We start from the raw sequence: 20363 nt of genomic DNA, 5'->3' as shown, positions 1-20363 counted from the left end.
TTAGAATTTATGTATTGCTAAGCTAAATTCCATAAGGTAATCCACTGTTCAACCAGGGCACACAGCTTACTCCCCAAATTATCCGGTTTAAATATTTTTACCGTTTAGTATATGATACACTGAATGACAAATTTTCTTGAACCATTGACAGTTGACTAATTTTATGCTTGCATTAATCTTAAAAATTTTAATCCTCCTGGAAAGAAATTAACAGCCAAATTTTCTTATGCACAATAAATTCAAGCTGGCTTCTTTCCTTGTAGCTTATCTGGGCACATCACCAGTTTTTTTTTTAAATATCTAACCCATATTGTAAGTTTCCTGTTTGACCCTGACCTTGGTCATGCTGACATCTGACTAACAAAGGAGACTTATGAACCAAGCCTGGCTTTGCCCAGGTCAGGGAAGACCTGTGTGCCACACACTGAGATCAGACTGCTTTCTTCCCCCAGCCAAGAGCTGCCTCCAAGGCTTTTGGTTGGTTCCTCTCCAGCTGGCTGTTCCTCTCTCCTCTTAACTTAAGCAGTTGGTTCTCTTTTCTTCTGGGCTACCTCCTTCAAGGTCAAGCAATAAGAGCCCTCCCAACTTTATTGGTTCTGGGACGGGACCCCTTTTAGTTCAGGGAAGCATTTGATACTCCTTTCATGTTTGTGTTTTGGTTGAGTTGCTTTAATTTCAAAAGATTTATCCGATTAATCTTTCCTCCATTAAAATCAAAGGAAAAGTTGGCCTCCCTTCGGAAATGAAATCTTTAACCAAAACCACGTATTAAGAACAAGTAACAAGAAATGAACTACTATTATGAAAGAATTCAGGGAAAAGTCAATATCACAGAATAACTGGAAAATGAGATTAAGAGGAAACTTCATATTCAGTGTCCTATCATACACTATATGTCACACTGAGGACAGATCAAGCATTTAATCCAATCCCAGAAAAGAGGAAAGGTGAGGGGAAGGGACAAGATGACAAGCCAAGCCTTCCACCAGAGTTAGATCACAGCAGGTCTGGGAGGCACAGAAGGTAGGGTAGCTTATCCAAGGCTGTGCAGACTTCAGGAAGCAGAGCAGGAATTCAAACCCAGGGTACTCATTCGAAACTGAAGTCCTTCCCTTGGTAATAGGCATTTCTCCAGAAATGGCATACCAGTCAATGTTTCTCTTTTCATAATGATTTAAGACACAAATATCTCTTGCTGAAGTCTGAGGGTCTGATCCAATTGTATCTTGTCAAATAAACACCACACTTAATGGTAGAATTTGGGTTGCTTACCCCCTAAATCAAGGACAAGATAAGGACGTCCGCTCTCACCACTTCTATTCAATGTTATAGTGTAACAAGGCAAGACAATTATATTGAAAGCACCCAAAATGAAATGTTCCAAGTAACAACTACATGATTACCTATGCAGAAAAGCCAATGGACTCCATGAAAAATCTACTGAAACAAGTTTAGCAAAGTTTTAGGATAAGAGATCAATAATCAAAAATCATTGTATTTCTGTATACTAGCAACAATCAAAAATTGAAAATGCCTTAATCCCATTTATATTAGTATCAAAATATGAAATACTTAGAGTAAATTTTATAAGAGATATTTATAGCCTGTACAGTGAAAAATACTAAATATTGCTGAGAAATTAATGAAGACCTAAATAAGTAGAATGATGTCCCTTGCTGGAATGGAAAAACTCAGATTTTTCCTTTCTGAGTAGGGAAAAACCCAGTTCTTCTCTCCTGCGTTTCTCTCCTGGGAGTCTCCTTTATTCTTCACAGAGAACACTTCACTTCTGACACTTCTGGTCACCAAAATGTGTGAAGTTTCTCCCCAAAAACCAACAAGCAATTCTCGGTAGAGTATCCAAGAAGTCAACTCAATTCTGACACCATCTGCCTGGAGAGAGCATCAGGCTAAGGAGTCAGTTCCACAGTACTGTCCCCACCCTCACTTCAGATGCCAACTGCAAGTCCATGTTGCGACCTGTGCTTCTGACTCATCAGCTATAAATCAGATATTCCCACAACCACTTCTCTGGGTTCAATTAATTTGCTAGAGCAGCTCACAGAACTCAGGGAAACACATTTACCAGTTTAGTAAAGGATACAGATTAACATCCCAAAAGAAAAGGTGCATAGGGCAAGGTATGAGAGAAGGGGTGCCACTCTCCCAGCACCTCCACATGTTCACCAACCCGGAAGCTCTCCGACCCAGTACTACTGGGATTTTATGGAGGCTTCCCCACATAGGCATGATCAATTATTAACTCCATTTCTGGTGCCTCTCCCCTTCTGGAGAAGATGGGTGGGGAGGGCTGAAAATTCCAAGCTTCTAATCATTGGTCTTTCTAGAGACCAGCCCCCATCCAGGAGCCCACCCAGAGTCACCTCATTAGAACAAAAGGTGCTCTTATCACCTTAGAAATTTACAAGGGTTTTAGGAGCCCTGTGTCACGAATGGGGTCAAAGACAACTATTAGAACAAGAGACGCTCCTAATGTTCTTATCGCTTAATACGTTACAAGGGTTTTTGTTTGTTTGTTTGTTTGTTTGTTTGTTTGTTTTTAGATAAATGTTAAGTTTCTTTTTGTTTTTTTTTAAGATTTTATTTATGGGGCACCTGGGTGGCTCAGTCGTTAAGCATCTGCCTTTGACTCTGGTCATGACCCCAGGGTCCTGGGATCAAGCCCCGCATTGGGCTCCCTGCTCAGCAGGAAGCCTGCTTCTCCTCTCCCACTCTCCCTGCTTGTGTTCCCTCTCTTGCTGTGTCTCTGTCAAATAAATAAAATCTTTAAAAAATAAATATTTTATTTATTTATTTGACACAGAGAGAGCTAGAGAGAGAGACAGAGAGCAAGCACAAGCAGGGGGAACAGCAGGCAGAAGCAGGCTCCCTGCTGAGCAAGAAGCCCGATGCGGGACTCCATCCCAGGACCCTGGGATCATGACCTGAGCTGAAGGCAGACGCTTAACCAACTGAACCACCCAGGCGCCCCTGTTACAAGGGTTTTACGAGTTCTGTGCCAGGAACCAGGGGCATATATATATATATTTTTTTTTTTTTCTATTATCTCACAGTTGCTCATGGGTCAGAAGACTCAATATGTTAAAATGCCAAATTGATTTATAGATCCAAAACAGTGCCAATCAAAATCCCAGCAGGATTTTTATAGAAAGTGACAATTCTAAAACTCATATGAAAATGCAAAGGACTAGATTAGTCACAATGACTTTGAAAAAGAACAAGTTTGGAGGGATAAAATGACCAGATTTCAAGATTTATTATAAAGCTACAGTAATCAAGACAGTACAGCATTGATGTAAAGACAGAAAAATACATCAATGGAATAAAAGAGTGTCCAGAAATAGCCTTACACATATATGGGCAACTGAATTTTGACAAAGATACAAAGGCAATTCAGTGGATAAAGGGAAGTCTTTTCAATATATGGTGCTGGAACAATTGGATATTCATGTGGAAAAAAAAAAAAAAACGAACTTTGCTCCATACATTTCTCCATATGCAAGTATTAAAACAAAGCTAGTTTTCAGAATCCAGAATTTTTATAATACATCCTCCATAAGGCCCACTACAAAAGTTACTAGATGTGAAAACAAAATGACCTATAATCAAGAAAAAAGTCACTCAATAAAAGCAGACCTGTGAATGCTGCAGATGCTACCATTAGCTGATTTAAAAATAACAGTAAGTATGTTAAACAACCTAGAGAAAACAAGGGTATGTTGGGTAGAAAGAGGAGAATTTCAGGAGAAAAGGGAAAGTATAAAAGAGAACCAAAGGGAAATCCTAGAAATGAAAAATGTTACCTGATTCTTTTAAAGATCACTAAATTAGCAAGGGGGGAAAATACAGAAAAGAACAAACAGAGGCTCAATGACTGGCAGAACACTATCAAAGTGTCTAATATGTGTGAAACTGGAGTCTCAAAATAAAAGGACAGAGTATGGGACAGAAAAATACTTGAAGAAATATTGACTGGGAAATTTTCCAAATCAGATCAAAAATAGTAACTCACAAATCTAAGAAGTTCAGTAAACTTCACACAGCATAAAAGCAAAGAAAACTACAAACACATCATAAACTCCGAACACCAAAAATAAAGAGAAAATCTTTAAAATTTTACAGTCTTGGGGCGCTGGGTGGCTCAGTTGGTTAAGCCTCTGCCTTTGGCTCAAGTCATGATCCTAGGGTCCTGGGATCAAGCCCCACGTCGGGCTCCCTGCTGAGTGGGGAGCCCACTTCTACCTCTCCCTCTACCCCTCTCCCTTGCTCATGCTCTCTCTCAAATAAAATCTTTAAAAATAAAAAGAATAAAATAAAATTTTACAGTCTTAAAAGCAGGTATTACATAAAGGAAATAATATAATCACTGATTTCTCATTAGGAAAAATTGGAAGCCAGAAGAAAATGGAACTCTAAAGTACTAAAACATACACATAACACAGGCTATCTACCTAAAATTCTAAATTCAGCAAAAAAGTGTTTCAAAAATGAAAAGAAATAAAAGGATAACATGAGAAGATCTCTGTAGTGATGGGACAGCTCTGTATTTTGACTATGGTTTTGGTTACACAAATCTACACATGTAATAAAATTGAATAAAACCACATAAACACAAGTGCTTGTAAAACTGGTAAAAATCTGAATGAGTTCTGTGGATTGTATCAATTTCAATTTCTTGGTTTTGATATTATAGTATATTTATGTTAGATGTTACCATTGGGATATTGGTACACAAGACTACCCTGTACTATTTTTAAAAACTATCTATCTATATATATTTTTTAAGATTTTATTTATTTGACAAAGAGAGAGAGCACAGCAAGGGGAGTGGCAGGCAGAGGGAGAAGCAGACTCCCTGCTGAGCAAGGAGCCCAATTTGGGGCTTGATCCCAGGACCCCAGGATCATGACCTGAGCTAAGGCAGACACTTAACCAACTGAGCCACAAAGGCGGTTCCATCTATAATTATTTCAAATAAAAAGTTAAAGAAATGAAATAAAGACAATTTTCAGATAAATTAAGGCTGAGTTTGTTGCCAGGAAACTCCAGGAAATGCCAAAGGAAATTCTTCAGGTAGAAGGAAACTAGGGTAAAGCATAACTCCCCAGTTTGTGAGGGCTACACACAGTAATTTCCTTTCAAAGAAAGCGGTGTGGAGAAAAAAAAAGAAAGTATAAAAATCTGACAAACACTACCTCAGCCAGGAGATCAAGGTCAACATCAACAGTGATAAGCCACGCTGACAGCCTGCACCCTTGATATGATGTGATGGAAATGCACTTTACCTCTGTGGTCTTCCTCTCAAACCCAAATTCCCAGTCTAAACCTGAGAAAAATATCAGACAAATACCAATCTACAAAACTCCTGAGCAGCACTCCTCAAAACTGTCAAGGTCATCAAAAAATAAAGTCTGAGCAAACTATCACATCTAAAAGGAGCCTAAGGAGATGTGATGAGTAAATGTTGGGTGGGATCCTGCAACAGAAAAAGGACATTAGGAGAAAACTGAAGAAATCTGAATGAAGTATGGACTTCAGTTATTAATAGAGTAGCAATATTGGTTAATTCTAACTAATATACCACACTGATGTAAGATGTTAAGAATGAGGGAAACTGGGCACAAGGCATAGAACTCTCTATACTATCTTTGTAATTTTCCTGTACGTCTAAAACTGTTCTAAAAAATAAAGTTTATTTTTTAAAAACTTAAGACATATAGCAACAAACTGCATTATATGGGCTTTTTTTGGATTTGAATTTGAATAAACAGTTAAATTATGAGTCATTAGAAGACATCGAATAGTCTGGATATCTGGTGGTATTAACAAGTCCTTAACTGGTTTTGTTTTAGGTGTAAAAATGGTACATTTTATTTTCTAAAGAGAGTCATCTTTCAGGGAAAATACTGACATTTACGAATGAAATGATGTCTAGGATTTGCTTCAAAATGATCCATGGGCGGGTGGGAGAAGCAGGTATAGTATAGATGAAACAGGATGGTCCATGATTCAGTAAATACTGAGTAGGTAAGAGGCTGTGTGGGGCTCATTATACCAATCTCTCTAGTTTTATATATATGCTTGAAATTTCCTCCCCCCCCCAAAAAAGTTGCAGAAAAACTTTATAAAGTCTGCCATAGTGTTTTGGATGCTTAGTTTTTATTTTATTTTTTTTTTTTTAAAGATTTTTTATTTATTTATTTGAGACAGAGAGAATGAGAGAGAGAGAGCACATGAGAGGGGGGAGGGTCAGAGGGAGAAGCAGGCTCCTTGCTGAGCAGGGAGCCCGATGCGGGACTCGATCCAGGGACTCCAGGATCATGACCTGAGCCGAAGGCAGTCGCTTAACCAACTGAGCCACCCAGGCGCCCTGGATGCTTAGTTTTTAAACATCTTGCTGTTTGTTAAGGGATACTCACTATATATCATTAGCTAACATCAAGATGTAATTATACATAGTCATCATTAATGATGTGGATGTGAATCTATATTTTAAATGCTCTTGTCAATTTTGACTTTTTTGTAAAAAAAAAAAAAAAAAGGTTAAAAATAAAAAATGTTTAAAAAAATAGAAATTTTGTTTTTCTTTTTTTCCCTGCACACCAATGAAAGAAACTCCCTGGATCCCAACATGCTAGAATAAACCCCACACTGAGACGTCTTCCCATAGGAGGAAGAACCAATAGTGAACACGTTCCTCAAACAGTAATTATAACTTCGGGTAGCTTGTGAACACCGTGAGTAAATTCCACATCTAACACGCAGTTGAAGAGCTTATATAATCCAAGCCTGACTGACACAAGCCATCACCTGTTTTATTGCACAGAATTAGCCTCCTGGCTCGTCTCAAGCATCCCCCAGGCTCTTAGGAACAGGTGTTCTGCTCCAGCCATCTTGCCTGACCACTACCAGGGACTGGTGAAAGCTCCTACGAGGTGCACTCTGGCTTTGGAGGTTAGGGATGAGGCCAATTTCATTCACGGCCCACCAGAAACTAGTTTCAAACTTTTAATGAAACTTTACTGATGATTTGAGGATAACTGATGGATTTCTTTTTCTTTTTTTTGGATTTTTTTTTTTTTTTAATTTGTTTTCTAGGGCTGCCGTGACCAAGTGCCACAAGCTGGGTAGCTTAAAATAACACAAATTTATTCTCTTCCAGCTTCTGGGACCCCCAGGTGTTCCTTGGCTTGTGGCAGCATCACACCAGTCCCCGCCTCTGTCCTCACGTGGCTGTGGGCTCTGTGTCTGTGTGAGGGTCTCTTCTCCTCTTAGGACACCAGTCATATTGGAGTAGGGCCCACCTTTTTGAAGGACACGTTCAACCTCTAACAGCTGCAAACATTTTACAACTACTGCATGTATCTAAACCTGTCCTCAGAGTTCCTTGCTGAGCCAACTTCCTCCCTTACGCGTGGCCTACCTCCATGGACCTAAGAGCCTTACTCCACTTCCCGCCTCTGGGGGCACCCCATGCAACTCTGTACCTCAGGGTTTGAGCCAGACTGATCCCAGGCATCAGAGAGAAAAGGATATTTTTCATCCCAGTGCAGGTCGGGGACTTGCTTTCCCTAGGATGGCCTCCTGCCAGGATGCTGAGGACAGGCCTATCAAGATCCTGCTGAGAAAACCACTCTCTCATCCATAAGACCACACAATGCAATGACCTTGGCCTGTTTCCCCAAATCTGCACTGTTTGATTTGAATAATAGCCTATATGAGCGAGACGTAACAGATCAGTCTAATTTGGCTTATGCCATGATTAAGAGTAGCTCTTTTCCAGTCTTCCTTCATCAAATATTGAGAAGCAAAACAACAACAACAAAACACCTTCATATCCACTTGCACTTAGGGTCACCCTTCCACATGTAAAAAGGTAAAATCATTTCACAAATGTCCTTTTAGCAAAAGCAAGCACAGCAGTTTTATTCTTTGTCTAACCTAGTGTTAGATAAAAATAAGTTTTGTATAGTACCACAGGGAATTTAAAAAAAATGTTGAAGCTAGAAATAAGATGTCATTGAACTTGGACATTATAATTTTCCCATAATAACGACGAGTTCATGCTTCAAAAAAATGCAATTGCCATACCCAGCAATGCTGGAGGCTTAGGCCAATGGAGGCTTTCCTGGCAAATCTACAGGCTTAGCCTGAGCTCCTCACTCAAGGGATAGTGGTAATTAGCTGAACCAATCATGTCTTCTCTCTGGAATTTAAATGGAAGAGACAGAATTCTTAGATCCCAGGGAAATGGAATATAGTGGAAGGACACACAGAGGGAAGGCAGCATGCAGAGACCATAAGACAGAACGGTCCTGAAGAAGCAGAACCTGCAAAGGAGATATTGATTGGTGGCCGAAGTTCCAGCTGCTTAGACAGTTAACAAGTGATCTCAATCAGTAGAACTACTCTGAATTCAGAAGCAAGCACGTTTCTCCCCACCATGTTCCTGTAAGGTCTGGCTGCAGTCAGTCACTTCTACGTGAATTCACACCGTCAATCACAAGTAATTTTAGGGAACCGGAGTCATTTCTTAAACCAAATAAATTCTCCCCATTCTGGAATAATGGAATCTTCACAATTCCTGGATCTGACCTTAATGACTTTAGGACACCTGGAACATTTCTTTAAGGACTCTGTCCTTTACAATGGAGCTTCTCAGTCTGGACTCCTAATATTCCCAGGCTAGGGCAACACTTTCAAACTCTGTGAGGCAACTCACAGTAAGAAATACATTTTACAATGGAACTCAGTACCCAAAACACATATCACACATTTACAAATACATATACACACAACAAAACATCATGAAACAATACAAAACAATACTTACCAATTCGAGCAACCTGTTTTCTGTTCTGTTCTTCTATTTAAGAAAATAAAAGGTAACACCCACAAATTTGATTTCACAGCCAACCAAGGAGTTTAGTAGCATCAGTTCATCAGTTTACTGTGGTAAGGGGCATCCGAGTTGACCGGATAAAAATGATACATTTTCCTGGAGATTCCCATTTTAAGACCTGAAGTTTTTAAATATCTCAATATAGAGTAGAATGCAAAACCCATTAAGACAAAACACAGAATTTCACAGATATTTCTCAGTTCCAGCTGGTTGTCTGGGACTTCAATCTGTAGAGTTCGTAGGATGTGAACACACACTAACCCTCTCTTAGAAGCACTTCAGCAAGATGGTGGAAGGATTCTGCCCTAATGCCAGTGTTCTAACTCAACAGGGCATATTTATGGGACAGTCACACCTCTGAATCTTCATACCCAGGAATTCAATCCTGCCACTCCTCTGGGTTTCCTGGGAAAGGCGAAGGGCTGTGACCAGCAGGTGGTTGTCCCAACACGGTCAAACAGCCTGAGGACAGTAGAGGACATCTGTAGGAGTAGCAAGAGTATCTGCTTCTTTAGCAACCACCAAGGGCAAGAAGCTCAAGCATGATGGAAGTCTCCCTGGCTGGAAAGGTCCCAAGCGCATCCTCATTTCTCAGGCCTGGCTTCCACCTTTATTTCCCATGACTGAGGCCTCCAGCGCTGGCTTCCCTCCCCCTACTCCAACACCGGTGCTCTTCGCGAGCACCAGTGGAAAAAGGGGTTGCCCGTGTGCTTTTTGTGGGAAATACAGCGGCGTCCCCTTCCCGGAGATGTCAGCCCGCACAGGAGGGCAGGCCCAGCAGACTTGACTCCCCCCCTGCAAGGATGGTTCTGGAGCGTTCTCAGCCAGCGACGGCTGGTGTTCGAGTTTGCCTACTTAATTAGCCACTCAGGTGTTGACAGGTAAAGAGATGCTGAATCGCGCTGGGTATTTTCTGTGAAGCGTGCCGGGTTCGCCCGTGGGCAAGGCCGAGACCAGAACGGGGGAGGCACACACATTTGTAGAGAAGTGTGTAAGATTTGGAATTAACGCATATTCCATTCTTCCCAGGGTCTTTCATCCAAGGATGACGCCTAGTAACCACCTACAACCTCAATCCTAGTCTTACTAACTCTAAAAGAGTGAAGAGGTTAAAAAATTAAAAATTAAAAAAAACACCAAAAAGGAAGCAGCCAACCCACAACCCAGCCTGCAATAACTACGTGCCTCGCGCCTTTTAAGGGCTCTGTGGGCGCGAGTTCACAAATCGCTCAACGTTCCACCAATCACCGCACTCCCCACAGTTTGCCCCGCCCCTCGCCCCCCTCTAACCAATCACTGGGGAGTTAGTTTCTCTCCGCCCCTCACACCCGCCCCCCACCTCTGAGACGTCGGAATCCTTCAAACTTCACTCGCGCTCAACCCCGGGGTCGCAGCCGGAATTTATTTTTAGCTGTGGGCGAGCAGCCCCGCCCTCGGCTCCGCCTCCTAGCCACCCCCAATCGGAGATGGAGTTTCCGCCGCGTCATCGCGCGGGCGGGCGAGAATTATCCAATCAGCGCCCGAGAAGAATTGGCGTAATTAAACAGCGGCGGAAGAGGGTGGGAGGGTCATGACGCAGCGAGTTTCAGTCGTGACTTTTCCGGGGGCATCTTGGCGTCCCCTCTATTTCCCCTTAAAGTGAAACGTCGCACGCAGCCCCGTGCGTTTCAAGGGCGGGGGTGGCCGCCGCGGCGGGGAGGGCGGTGCTGACGCGAGCCGCGGCGGGGCCGGCGGCGGCGGTCACGTGGGCGTGTTTGGGGGCGGGGCCGCGCGGCGGTTCCGGGCGGTTGGGCGCGCGAGCGAGGAGCCCAGGCAGCCGCGCCTGCCCGCGCCCGCCCGCCCCGCCCCTGGATGCCGCTCTGCCCCGGCGCGGCCGCCGCCGATCGCAGCACAGGAGCCGCTGCTGCCGCCGCGGTTGATGTGGTTGGCCCGGGGCTGAGGAGGCCGCCAAGATGCCGCAGTCCAAGTCCCGGAAGATCGCGATCCTGGGCTACCGGTCTGTGGGTGAGTGGCGGGCGCCGCGCGGCCTCCGCGCCCGGGCCCAGCCTCGCCTGGGCGCCGGGACGCGGCGGCCCGGCCAAGTTTGGGGTCGGCGCGGCCATGTGGCGGCCGCGCGTTTCGTAACCAGCCGCCCGCCCGCCGCCACCTCCATTTTGAGCGGAGGCGGCGAGGCCGGGCCCCGCGGGGCGGTGGCGGCGGCGGCGGGGGGCGGCCCGGGCTCGGGAGGACGTGCCTGGGGAGGCCGCGGGCAGACGAGGAGGTCCAGGGTGGCCCGGGGCCGCCGAGCTGGCGGAGGGGGTCTGCTCCCGGCCGGAACCGCCGCAGGGAGCAGTCGCACCTGTCTTCTCTCCACCTATTTGCTGCTGGCTGTCGTGATCTTGCCAGCGGCCTTTCCGCCCCAAATTAAATAAAGTCCGTGGGATTTTAACAAAGGAAACAGCACCTTGGGTTTTTTTCTATCCGTGGCGAAGTTCAGCGTTTTAGGGACCTAAAGGACATTTGGCTACTGAGGGCAAGTTTCCTACCGAAGGAACCCGAAAGAGCCCTCTTCGGAAAAGCCCCCTAGATGTGGCCAGCGACCGAAGTAGGAAGGCAGAGAAAACGAGATTTCTGATCTCTCGGTGTCCTATTTTTCTTCGGGAAAAAATAAGGTCAGGTACTTGTAACCGGGCTGTTGAAGTAATTCAGAAGTTTGCTGGGGTTTCCCCCCATCCCCCCAAAGGTTGACATATATTTGAAACTGTTCGTGGCAGTCGCCTTTTTGCCTAACGGGGGTGGTCTGTGGTGGGGTCGGGGGTGGACTGGGTGCCGGAAGACGAGTGAGAAAACAACCGTTGAACTTAACCATGCTCCAGGGCGAGGCTTTATTGTCTTTGACAACCGGAAGCCTGGAGAAATTACGTTTATCTTTTAGTGTTGTTTTTGAGAAGTAACTGTCTAAGGAAAATGTGCACTTGATCTTGGGTGGGGGGGGTGAAAGCGAAGGTTTGGAGTCCACGGTGATTGCAGGAGGAGGCAACAATAACTGCCATAGGAAAGCTTGTAACTGCCTGCTACCCACTGGATGAACTCCCCGACGCCGCTTTCTGCTCTGCTTCCTCACTCCCGTTTTCCACCGCCGGTGCCAGGGTCTGTGCTCTTTGACCAAGATCAGCTACAGCATGCTTACTCATCCTTTTATCATCTCTCTCGTCAAAGTGCCGGGGGTGGGGGGGGTGGGGGGGTGAAGGGATCATAAGAATGGGGGGAAATCAAAGGCTGAGAGATGCTTGTGTAGACATAGGGGTGCCGAGAGTCAGAGGGATAACTTGTATGATGCAGTGCCAAATCATAGGTCTGTATGTGGGGGAAGACTGGGTGAGGGGGCCTTAGCAGCTGCAGCTCTAAAGTAACCGTGCATCACATGGAGGCTTTTAAAAATCACTAGCAGTCCACTCCCCAAATGCCCCTGTAGAATCGAACCTTTATTGGCAGCCTGAATCACCCAGCCCTTGCTTCTCTGTTCTCTTTATTTCCTTGGCATTTTGAAGAGTGGGAAGAGGACATATCCTGTCTGAGTGAGTTCTAATCAGATACATAGATACATAGTGCCCACTGGTTGAGGATAGCAGTCTCTGAATAATTTACAGGTGACATCTACCTGGGCTACCTGTTTTCAACTTGAGAGAATGTCCTAAAGATAGATACTGACTTACTCCTTGAAATTCTCCAGATGGTGGTGATTCTAGTTTTCAGTAATAAGCAAGTCTAGTGTTTTATTGCCATTTTGCTCAAGAAGTTCCTTATATCCAGTTGAGATCCGTTCTGTTTTGTCTTCCATCTAATCATCCCCCTCAAAACCCAAATGTGACGGGTCACCCCTTGACCTTCTGTTCACAAACATTTATTTTAAACTGCTTTTGAAATACTGTGCTCAACTAGCGTCCGGTGGGATACAGACTAAGTTCTGGTCCCCATTTTCTGTGCCTTCCATATGTCATATTACCATATCCTACTTCAAGTGTAGTGATGATTAAACTAAAAGGTATTTTGGAGAGGTTAAATTATTCCCAACCTTTGCCTTTGATTTTAAGGTTGTTTACCTTTGTTAGGAACCAAGACACTTTGTGGTTTGTGGGTCTTTTGTTTTGCCAGCATCAAAAAAGGAAGTATTTCCCTGATGCTACTAACTAGCCACTCTTCAGAGAATCATTCAGTGTTCAGACTTAATAGAGTTTACGGACATATTTGCTCACATGTGGTGCTGTACTAGAGAAGTTTGAGTACACGTGTTTCTAGGTTGTGTTATTTTGCGATGCTGAGCTGTTGTGCCATATTGACTAAAGGTAAAGAGTGGTAGAAAAGGGGGCACCTGGCTGACCTAGCGGAATGCGACTCTTGATCTCAAGGTTGTGAGTTCCAGGCCCATGTTCGGTGTAGAGATTACTTAAAAGTAAAATCTTTTTGAAAAAGGTTCAGCTAGAAACCACACCTTTCTTAGAATGTTCTCTTGATTATGCCAGTTTGACGAGTAGGTACTTGTCACTGTGACTTTGTCGTGTCACAAACTTTAAAAGTTTGCCTTCAGATAAAACTACTAAATTCTATGATTGTTTTACTTGGCTTTCAAATTTTGCGTTTGTTTTTTGTTTTTTGTGTTTTTTTAACATTGATAAAACTACCACTGAGGAATGTATAATTCTCAGGTAATTTATACAACCCTTTTTCCTGAAGTACTTTTCCTGTTATTTACAATGTTAAGCTTTTAAGGACACGTCACCTATAACGCAGTCTGGCTTTCTGGGAGTGCTTTGTATTAATTGTTTCAGTGGTGGCAAATGTTTGAGCTCCCTTACATCCATTGTTTCTAACACAAACAAGTAGTCCTATGATAGGAGGTAACTAAACTTAAGTTAAAAATGTAGTGTCCGGTAATGATCCTTAAATAAAATCTGGTACATCCTTCACTGGAATCTTCTGCAGAGAGTTTTAATAATCCAGTTTACCATCAGACTATAATCAAAAAATTTTTTGTCCTATAAAAGTCTCTGAGGTTAACAAAAGGGGGAGAGGATCACAGGAATGTGAAAGATCATTAAAGAGAAAATGAAACAGCTCTGTGGTTTGGTAAAAGAATTCAGAAGTAACTCAAATTATTACCTTGTCAAAATGTTTTAGGTAGTAAAGAAGATGTACCTTTTAGTTGGATACTTCATAGGGAAAATGTCATTAAATTTGTTCCCAATAAAATACAATCCAGTTGTATTCTGATTTACTGTCTTTTTTAATTACTCTATCCTTTCCTGACACATTTCATTGAAAACGCTAAAGGTAAAACGTTCTTTGCCATATATGAAGTCAATTAACATGTGAAGTTATGTTCAGGCACTCAGTAACATTTTGGTTGTGCACCTGTGGGTAGGGTAGTTCTATAGTGGCCACCTTGTGTTGAAGCTTGAAATTAACTTTTTTTTGGTGGTGATCATTTGTTCTGTACAAGAGGATAGTCAGAGCTTGCATTTGTGATTATGATATTTCAGTGCCGAATGTTATTTTGATGTCCATGTGGGTTATATCTTTTTTTTTTTTTTAATTTTTTATTGTTATGTTAATCCCCATACATTACATCATTAGTTTTAGATATAGTGTTCCATGATTTATTGTTTGTGCATAACACCCAGTGCTCCATGCAGAACGTGCCCTCCTCAATACCCATCACCAGGCTAACCCATCCTCCCAACCCCCTCCCCTCTAGAACCCTCAGTTTGTTTTTCAGAGTCCATTGTCTCTCATGGTTCTTCTCCCCCTCCGATTTCCCCCCCTTCATTCTTCCCCTCCTGCTACATTCTTCTTCTTCTTTTTTTCTTTCTTAACATATATTGCATTATTTGTTTCAGAGGTACAGATCTGAGATTCAACAGTCTTGCACAATTCACAGCGCTTACCAGAACACATACCCTCCCCAGTGTCCATCACCCAGTCACCCCATCCCTCCCACCCCACCCCCCACTCCAGCAACCCTCAGTTTGTTTCCTGAGATTAAGAATTCCTCATATCAGTGAGGTCATATGATACATGTCTTTCTCTGTTTGACTTATTTCGCTCAGCATAATACCCTCCAGTTCCATCCACGTCGTTGCAAATGGCAAGATCTCATTCCTTTTGATGGCTGCATAATATTCCATTGTATATATATACCACATCTTCTTTATCCATTCATCTGTTGATGGACATCTTGGCTCTTTCCATGTGGGTTATATCTATCCATAATAACCTTCATTACCCCAAAAAGAAACTCTATCCCTATTGACACATTCCCCCACTCACCCCTGCCCCTGGCATCCATTAACCTGCTTTCTGTTTCTATGAATTTACCTATTCTGGACATTTCATATAAATGGAATCACACATACATGGTCTTTTGTGGTGAGCCTCTTTGATTTAACATGAGTATTTTCAAGGTTCATCCATTTTGTAGCATATACCAGTAATTCCCTTTTGTCACCAAGTAATTTTCTGTTATTTGAAAATGCCACATTTTATTTATACATTTGTCAGTTGATGAACATTGTGATTGTTTCTACATTTTGGCTATTATGAATAATGCTGTTATGGCTATTCCTATAAAATTTTTGTATAGACATATGTTTTCATTTCTCTTGGGTATATTCCTAAGAGTGGAATTGCTGGGTCATATGGTGACTCTATGTGTAACATTTTTTTTATATATATAAAGGTTTTATTCATTTGAGAGAGAGACAGAGAGAGTACAAGCAGGGGGAGGGGCAGCAGGAGAGGGAGAGGGACAAGCAGACTCCCTGCTGAGCAGGGAGCCCAATGTGGAGCCCGATCCCAGGACCCCGAGATCATGACCCAAGCCAAAGTCAGACACTTAACTGACTGAGCCACCCAGGCGCCCCTGTGTGTAACATTTTGAGGAACTGCTAAAACTGGTTTCCACAGCAGCTGTGCCATTTTACATTCCCACCAACAGTTGAACATTGGTTTCAATTTCTTTACATCCTCATCAACACTTGTAATTGTCTTTTTTATTTTAGCCATGCTTATGGGTGTGAAGTGGTATCACATGAGACTTGCACATGATTTCTTCCATTCTGTGGGGTTGTCTTTTCACTTTCTTGATGATGCCCTTTGAAGCAAAAGTTTTTGATTTTGACAAAGTCCAGTGTATTTTTTCTTTGGTGACTTGTGCTTTTGTTGTCATGTCTGAGTAAGCATTGCCTGACCCAAGGCCGTGGAGATTTACTACTCTGTTTTCTTCTCAGTGTTTTATCATTTTAACTTGGACATGTTTGATCCATGATCTACTCAGTTAATTTTTGTATATGGTAGGAGATAGGGGTACAACTTTACTCTTTTGCATGTGGATATCAAGCTGTCCCAGCACCTTTTATTAAAGACAATTCTTACTGAATTATCTTGACATCCTTGTCAAAAACCAAGTGACCATAAATGTTAGAGTTTATTTCTGGATTCTGTTCCTTTGACCTATATGTCTGTCCTTACGCCAGTATCATATTATCGTGATTGCTATAGTTTTGTAGTAAACTTCAAAATAGGAAGTGTCCGTCTTTATACTTTAGTCTTTTTCAAGATTGTTTGGACTATTATGAATCCCTTGCATTTCCATATGAATCTTAGGTCTAGATTGTCAATTTCTGAAAAAAAAAACAAAAAACAAAAAAAAACAACCCACTAGGATTTTGACAGGATGTTTTATAATTTTGCAATTATCTTTAAATGTCTGATTTTGAAACCAGCTGAATTCTCATATCTGCTTCTAAATTCATTCCATTGCAAAAGTTATTTTATTGCAGTATGTGAAGGAAATCCAGCCTTGCATAGATACCTAGTTGGGAAAGAGAGGAGTATTTTTTTTTTTTTAAGATTTTATTTATTTATTTATTTATTAGAGCGCACGAGCGAGGGGGGGGCAAAGGGAGAGGGAGAAGCAGACTCCCCACTGAGCATGGAGCCTGACATGGGGCTCAATCCCAGGACCCCGAGATCACCACCTGAGGGAAGTCAGATGCTTAACCGACTGAGCTACCCAGGTACCCCAGGAATATTTTAATACCTTTCTCAGATAATTGTTTCTATTTTTTGATACTCACCAGAACGCCATTGGTGTTGGTGGTAGTTTCAACTCCATAGGTGGTTAGTTGTAGTATACAACCTGAAATCATGTGGAGCAATTTTTTCTACTCTGTTACACTGAATTTCGTTGCTTTATTTTGCACTTTGAATGGATCTTCTACCCATGACTGATTTTGTAACGTCATATCTTGGTTGTTTTGAAAAGAATGGTTCACTGTTATGCAAATCCTTCCACATTTTGATACATTTCAACATACAAACTTTTTTTTTTTAAGATTTTATTTATTTGAGAGAAAGAGAGAGAGTGCATGTGTGAGTCAGTGGAGGGGCAGCGGAAGAGAGACTCTCAAGCAGACTCCCCATGGAGCAGAGCCTGACCCGACGGGGGGCTCAATCCCACCACCCCAAGATCATAACCTGAGCCGAAACCAAGAGTCGGATGCTTCACCGACTGAGCCACCCAGGCGCTCCAACATACAAACTTTTTATTCGCATTTTTTAGTATCACCATCAGTCATTTTATTTACATTACAAAAAAATGTAAATATTAGAAAGCTTTAAGCTCACCATGAGTGATGCAAGTTCTCCAAAATTCGCATTTCCTCCTGAGGGTTTGAATTGGATCCTTGGCAGAGTGCTCCCAGTCTTACTTGAAGTGACAGTCTCATTTCTTTCATTTCAAGAAGATGCCTGCCGAATACAAACTATTTGAAATAATGATCGCTTGTTGGTCATTCCTGCAAGTAAAAATGCTGTTCTGTGATAAAAGTGGCTATTTTCAGATCACTTCACAAACAGTGGTGCACGTGCTTTTCTTCGAGACAACCGTCACACTTCAGTATCCCGGAGCACTTTGTGTATACGTTCCATTTGGTCACACAGTATTAAAAAGGCATACTTAAGGGTCAGGATAAAATTAATCATTTTTACTGCTTCCTCAAGGACACTGTTAAGTGGAAATAGTTTGGTTTTTTAATGGCGGGAGCATGGTTGTGAAGACTGCCGTGCTTTCCACTACAGTGTGTAATCACGGTCTTGATTCGTGCTGAGGGCTACCAAGCCACCAGTGCCGCATTGCTTTTGCACCATTAGTGCAAATCTGGACATAGTGGAAGAGGCGAATAATATCTTGGTATGGTGATGGAAATAGTTTTGACCTCATGAGCCCCCTGAATAGGGCTCAAGGGACCCCCCAGAGTGTCTCTGGCTGCACTCCGACTCCTTGAACCGTGGTGTGCAGAACCTTGCTAGACTGCTCCTTGCATTTGTGCAGAACTGGATCAAGAGTGGTTGCATCGTGGATGCTACTCAAGGGGCATGGTCACCACAGTGTTAGAGGAGCCTTCCGGAAGAGGCCCTGTCGCCTGGCAGGAGAGAGGGATGGTGGGGCAGGAAAGAACTTAACGTGCTTGGGAACTGAAGGAGGCAGGGTGACTAGCAGAGAATGTGTAAGAGTAGGAAATGAAGTTAGTTGGAGGTGGTCAGGGGCCATGGATGAGGCAGGGCCTTGCAGGAAGTTCAAGAGACCGTTCCTTCTGAGTAGTAAGCGGTGGGTTACTAGAGTATGGGGAGACTTAGGGTACCTAAAGGCAGTTGAAGTGGCCTCTGATTGTGGTGCAGTTTGGGGTGAGTGTCGTTTTTTGATCTGGTAATGGTGAAGCTCCCAGAGATTAATAAAAATTGCCACGGATGGCAACATATCAGGACCTATATGCTAATAACATGGTTTTCCAATACAAGCAGGAGAATTGGGGTGCTGGGGGGTACTTAACTACCAACAGCAACATTATCACAAAATCAGAAACGGCCATCTCTACCTGTGATTATGAAGTCAGTAACACCCAACACTTCTCTTACTTGAAGGTTTAAAATAAGGAGTTAACTTCAATATTGTCCATGAGTGGATTGTACTTTTATTTATTTGAATAAGTCAGAACTGAAGTTGGACATGATTGTGCAAGTTAAACCATTATCAGGTCTTGAGTGATCACCATTGGGAGAACCTTTATTCTTAGTTCTAGAACTGTTTATCATGAAGTACCAGAGTAAGCCTTAAGTAATACAGTCCTCAATCTGTCTTAACCTCATACCTGTCACAGTGCAAACTGGTGGGGACCTTTGTCATGAATTGCTTGCTTGATTTGGAAATACAATTTTACATCTCAAACACAGAGGTCCTGGAATACTGTTTTTAGTATTTTAATATTGTTAAATGTATATTGGGCCTCTGATTAAAAAAAAGGGTTCCATATAAGACATTGGAATTTGAAGTCTAAATTGAGATTAATTGAGAACAGAAGCGCTAGAAGCAGACGTCTGGCGCTCTGTGGGCAAGTGAAAGCAGGGCAGTTTGAGGACCCTAATAAAATGAACTCCCTCATGTCCTCGGTTGGTTGATGTCCCCCTTAGCTCCCCGTCCCCCCTCCCTCATTTTTCTTTTTGTTGTGCTTGCTTGCTTGCAGAAAGACTCCTCAGGGACTTTTGAAACAGAAACTGGTGTTTTAACAAGATCCTGCTTCTTGCAAGATCAGAAGTTGAATGTTAACTCTACAGCGTCACAGTAAATAATTTGTGCATGTGGAGATGAAAATACTGGCTCTTACAGTTAATATAGTTTGATGAAACAAAAATGCTTTTCTAAGACTTGTATTAGATATAAATGCATCCAGTTACATTTAGAATTTATGTTAAAGAGAATATTTTAAAATATAGGTTCTTCTTTTTTCTTTTTTAAATATTTTATTTATTTATTTATTTATTTATTTGAGAGGGGGAGAGAGAGAGCACACGTGTGCGCAAGAGCGAAAGAATGGGGAGGGAGAATCAGGCTCCCCGCTGAGCAGGGAGCCCAGACATGGGGCTCAGTCCCAGGACGCTGTGGTCATGACCTGAGCCGAAGGCAGACGATTAACTGACTGAGCCGCCCAAGCACCCTGGTTCTTCTTCTTCTTGTTCATGACTTGTATAGGTGCCTGAGTAAAAAACCTAAGTGGCAACATTCAACCATGGTGGCTGACATCACGGGGAAGGAGGGCTCAGGATGACCATGGCAAACCAGACGCACCAAGGTAAACTGCTGATGCTCTGTGGCAGCGGGGAAGTGGGAAAACACTAGAATCTCCAGTCCACATTCTAGACAAGAACTGTATGTGGTAGGGTGAATCTCTGACCAGGCTTGTGTGGCCTTGAGTACACCAGGGGGCTGGAATGCCTGACTCTGGAGACGGCAGAGCTCTGTGAACGAAGAGCCAGAACATTACTGACATGGCTACTGGAGGAAAGGACGACCAGAAATGTAAAGTCTTGGGGCACCTGAGTGGTGAAGTTGGTTGAGCGGCCAACT

General features: G+C 42.8%; 1 protein-coding gene and 1 long non-coding RNA gene across 3 annotated transcripts in view; one reads left to right on the top strand and one right to left on the bottom strand.

The window, feature by feature from the left end:
• LOC118542169 (uncharacterized) overlaps positions 1-10449 on the bottom strand; it is a 46446-nt gene extending 35997 nt beyond the window's left edge. Inside the window, exon 1 of the long non-coding RNA XR_004920453.2 lies at positions 8855-10449. This is a non-coding gene — a long non-coding RNA (uncharacterized LOC118542169). The remainder of the gene's footprint in view (positions 1-8854) is intronic.
• Positions 10450-10708: 259 nt separating this feature from the next.
• RHEB (Ras homolog, mTORC1 binding) overlaps positions 10709-20363 on the top strand; it is a 40817-nt gene continuing 31162 nt past the window's right edge. Inside the window, exon 1 of one of the 2 annotated variants that reach the window (XM_036102083.2) lies at positions 10709-10927. In XM_036102083.2, the coding sequence (XP_035957976.1) occupies positions 10876-10927 (52 nt within the window). In that variant the 5' untranslated portion in view covers positions 10709-10875. Of the gene's footprint in view, positions 10928-20051; positions 20089-20363 lie in introns of those variants that run through there. The other variant, XM_036102084.1, reaches the window with a different exon arrangement.

The sequence above is a fragment of the Halichoerus grypus genome, chromosome 12 (genome assembly GCF_964656455.1).
Source record: "Halichoerus grypus chromosome 12, mHalGry1.hap1.1, whole genome shotgun sequence".
Lineage (NCBI taxonomy): Eukaryota > Metazoa > Chordata > Mammalia > Carnivora > Phocidae > Halichoerus > Halichoerus grypus.
Note: the sequence above shows the minus strand (reverse complement) of the source record. Positions and strands in the feature narration are given on the sequence as shown.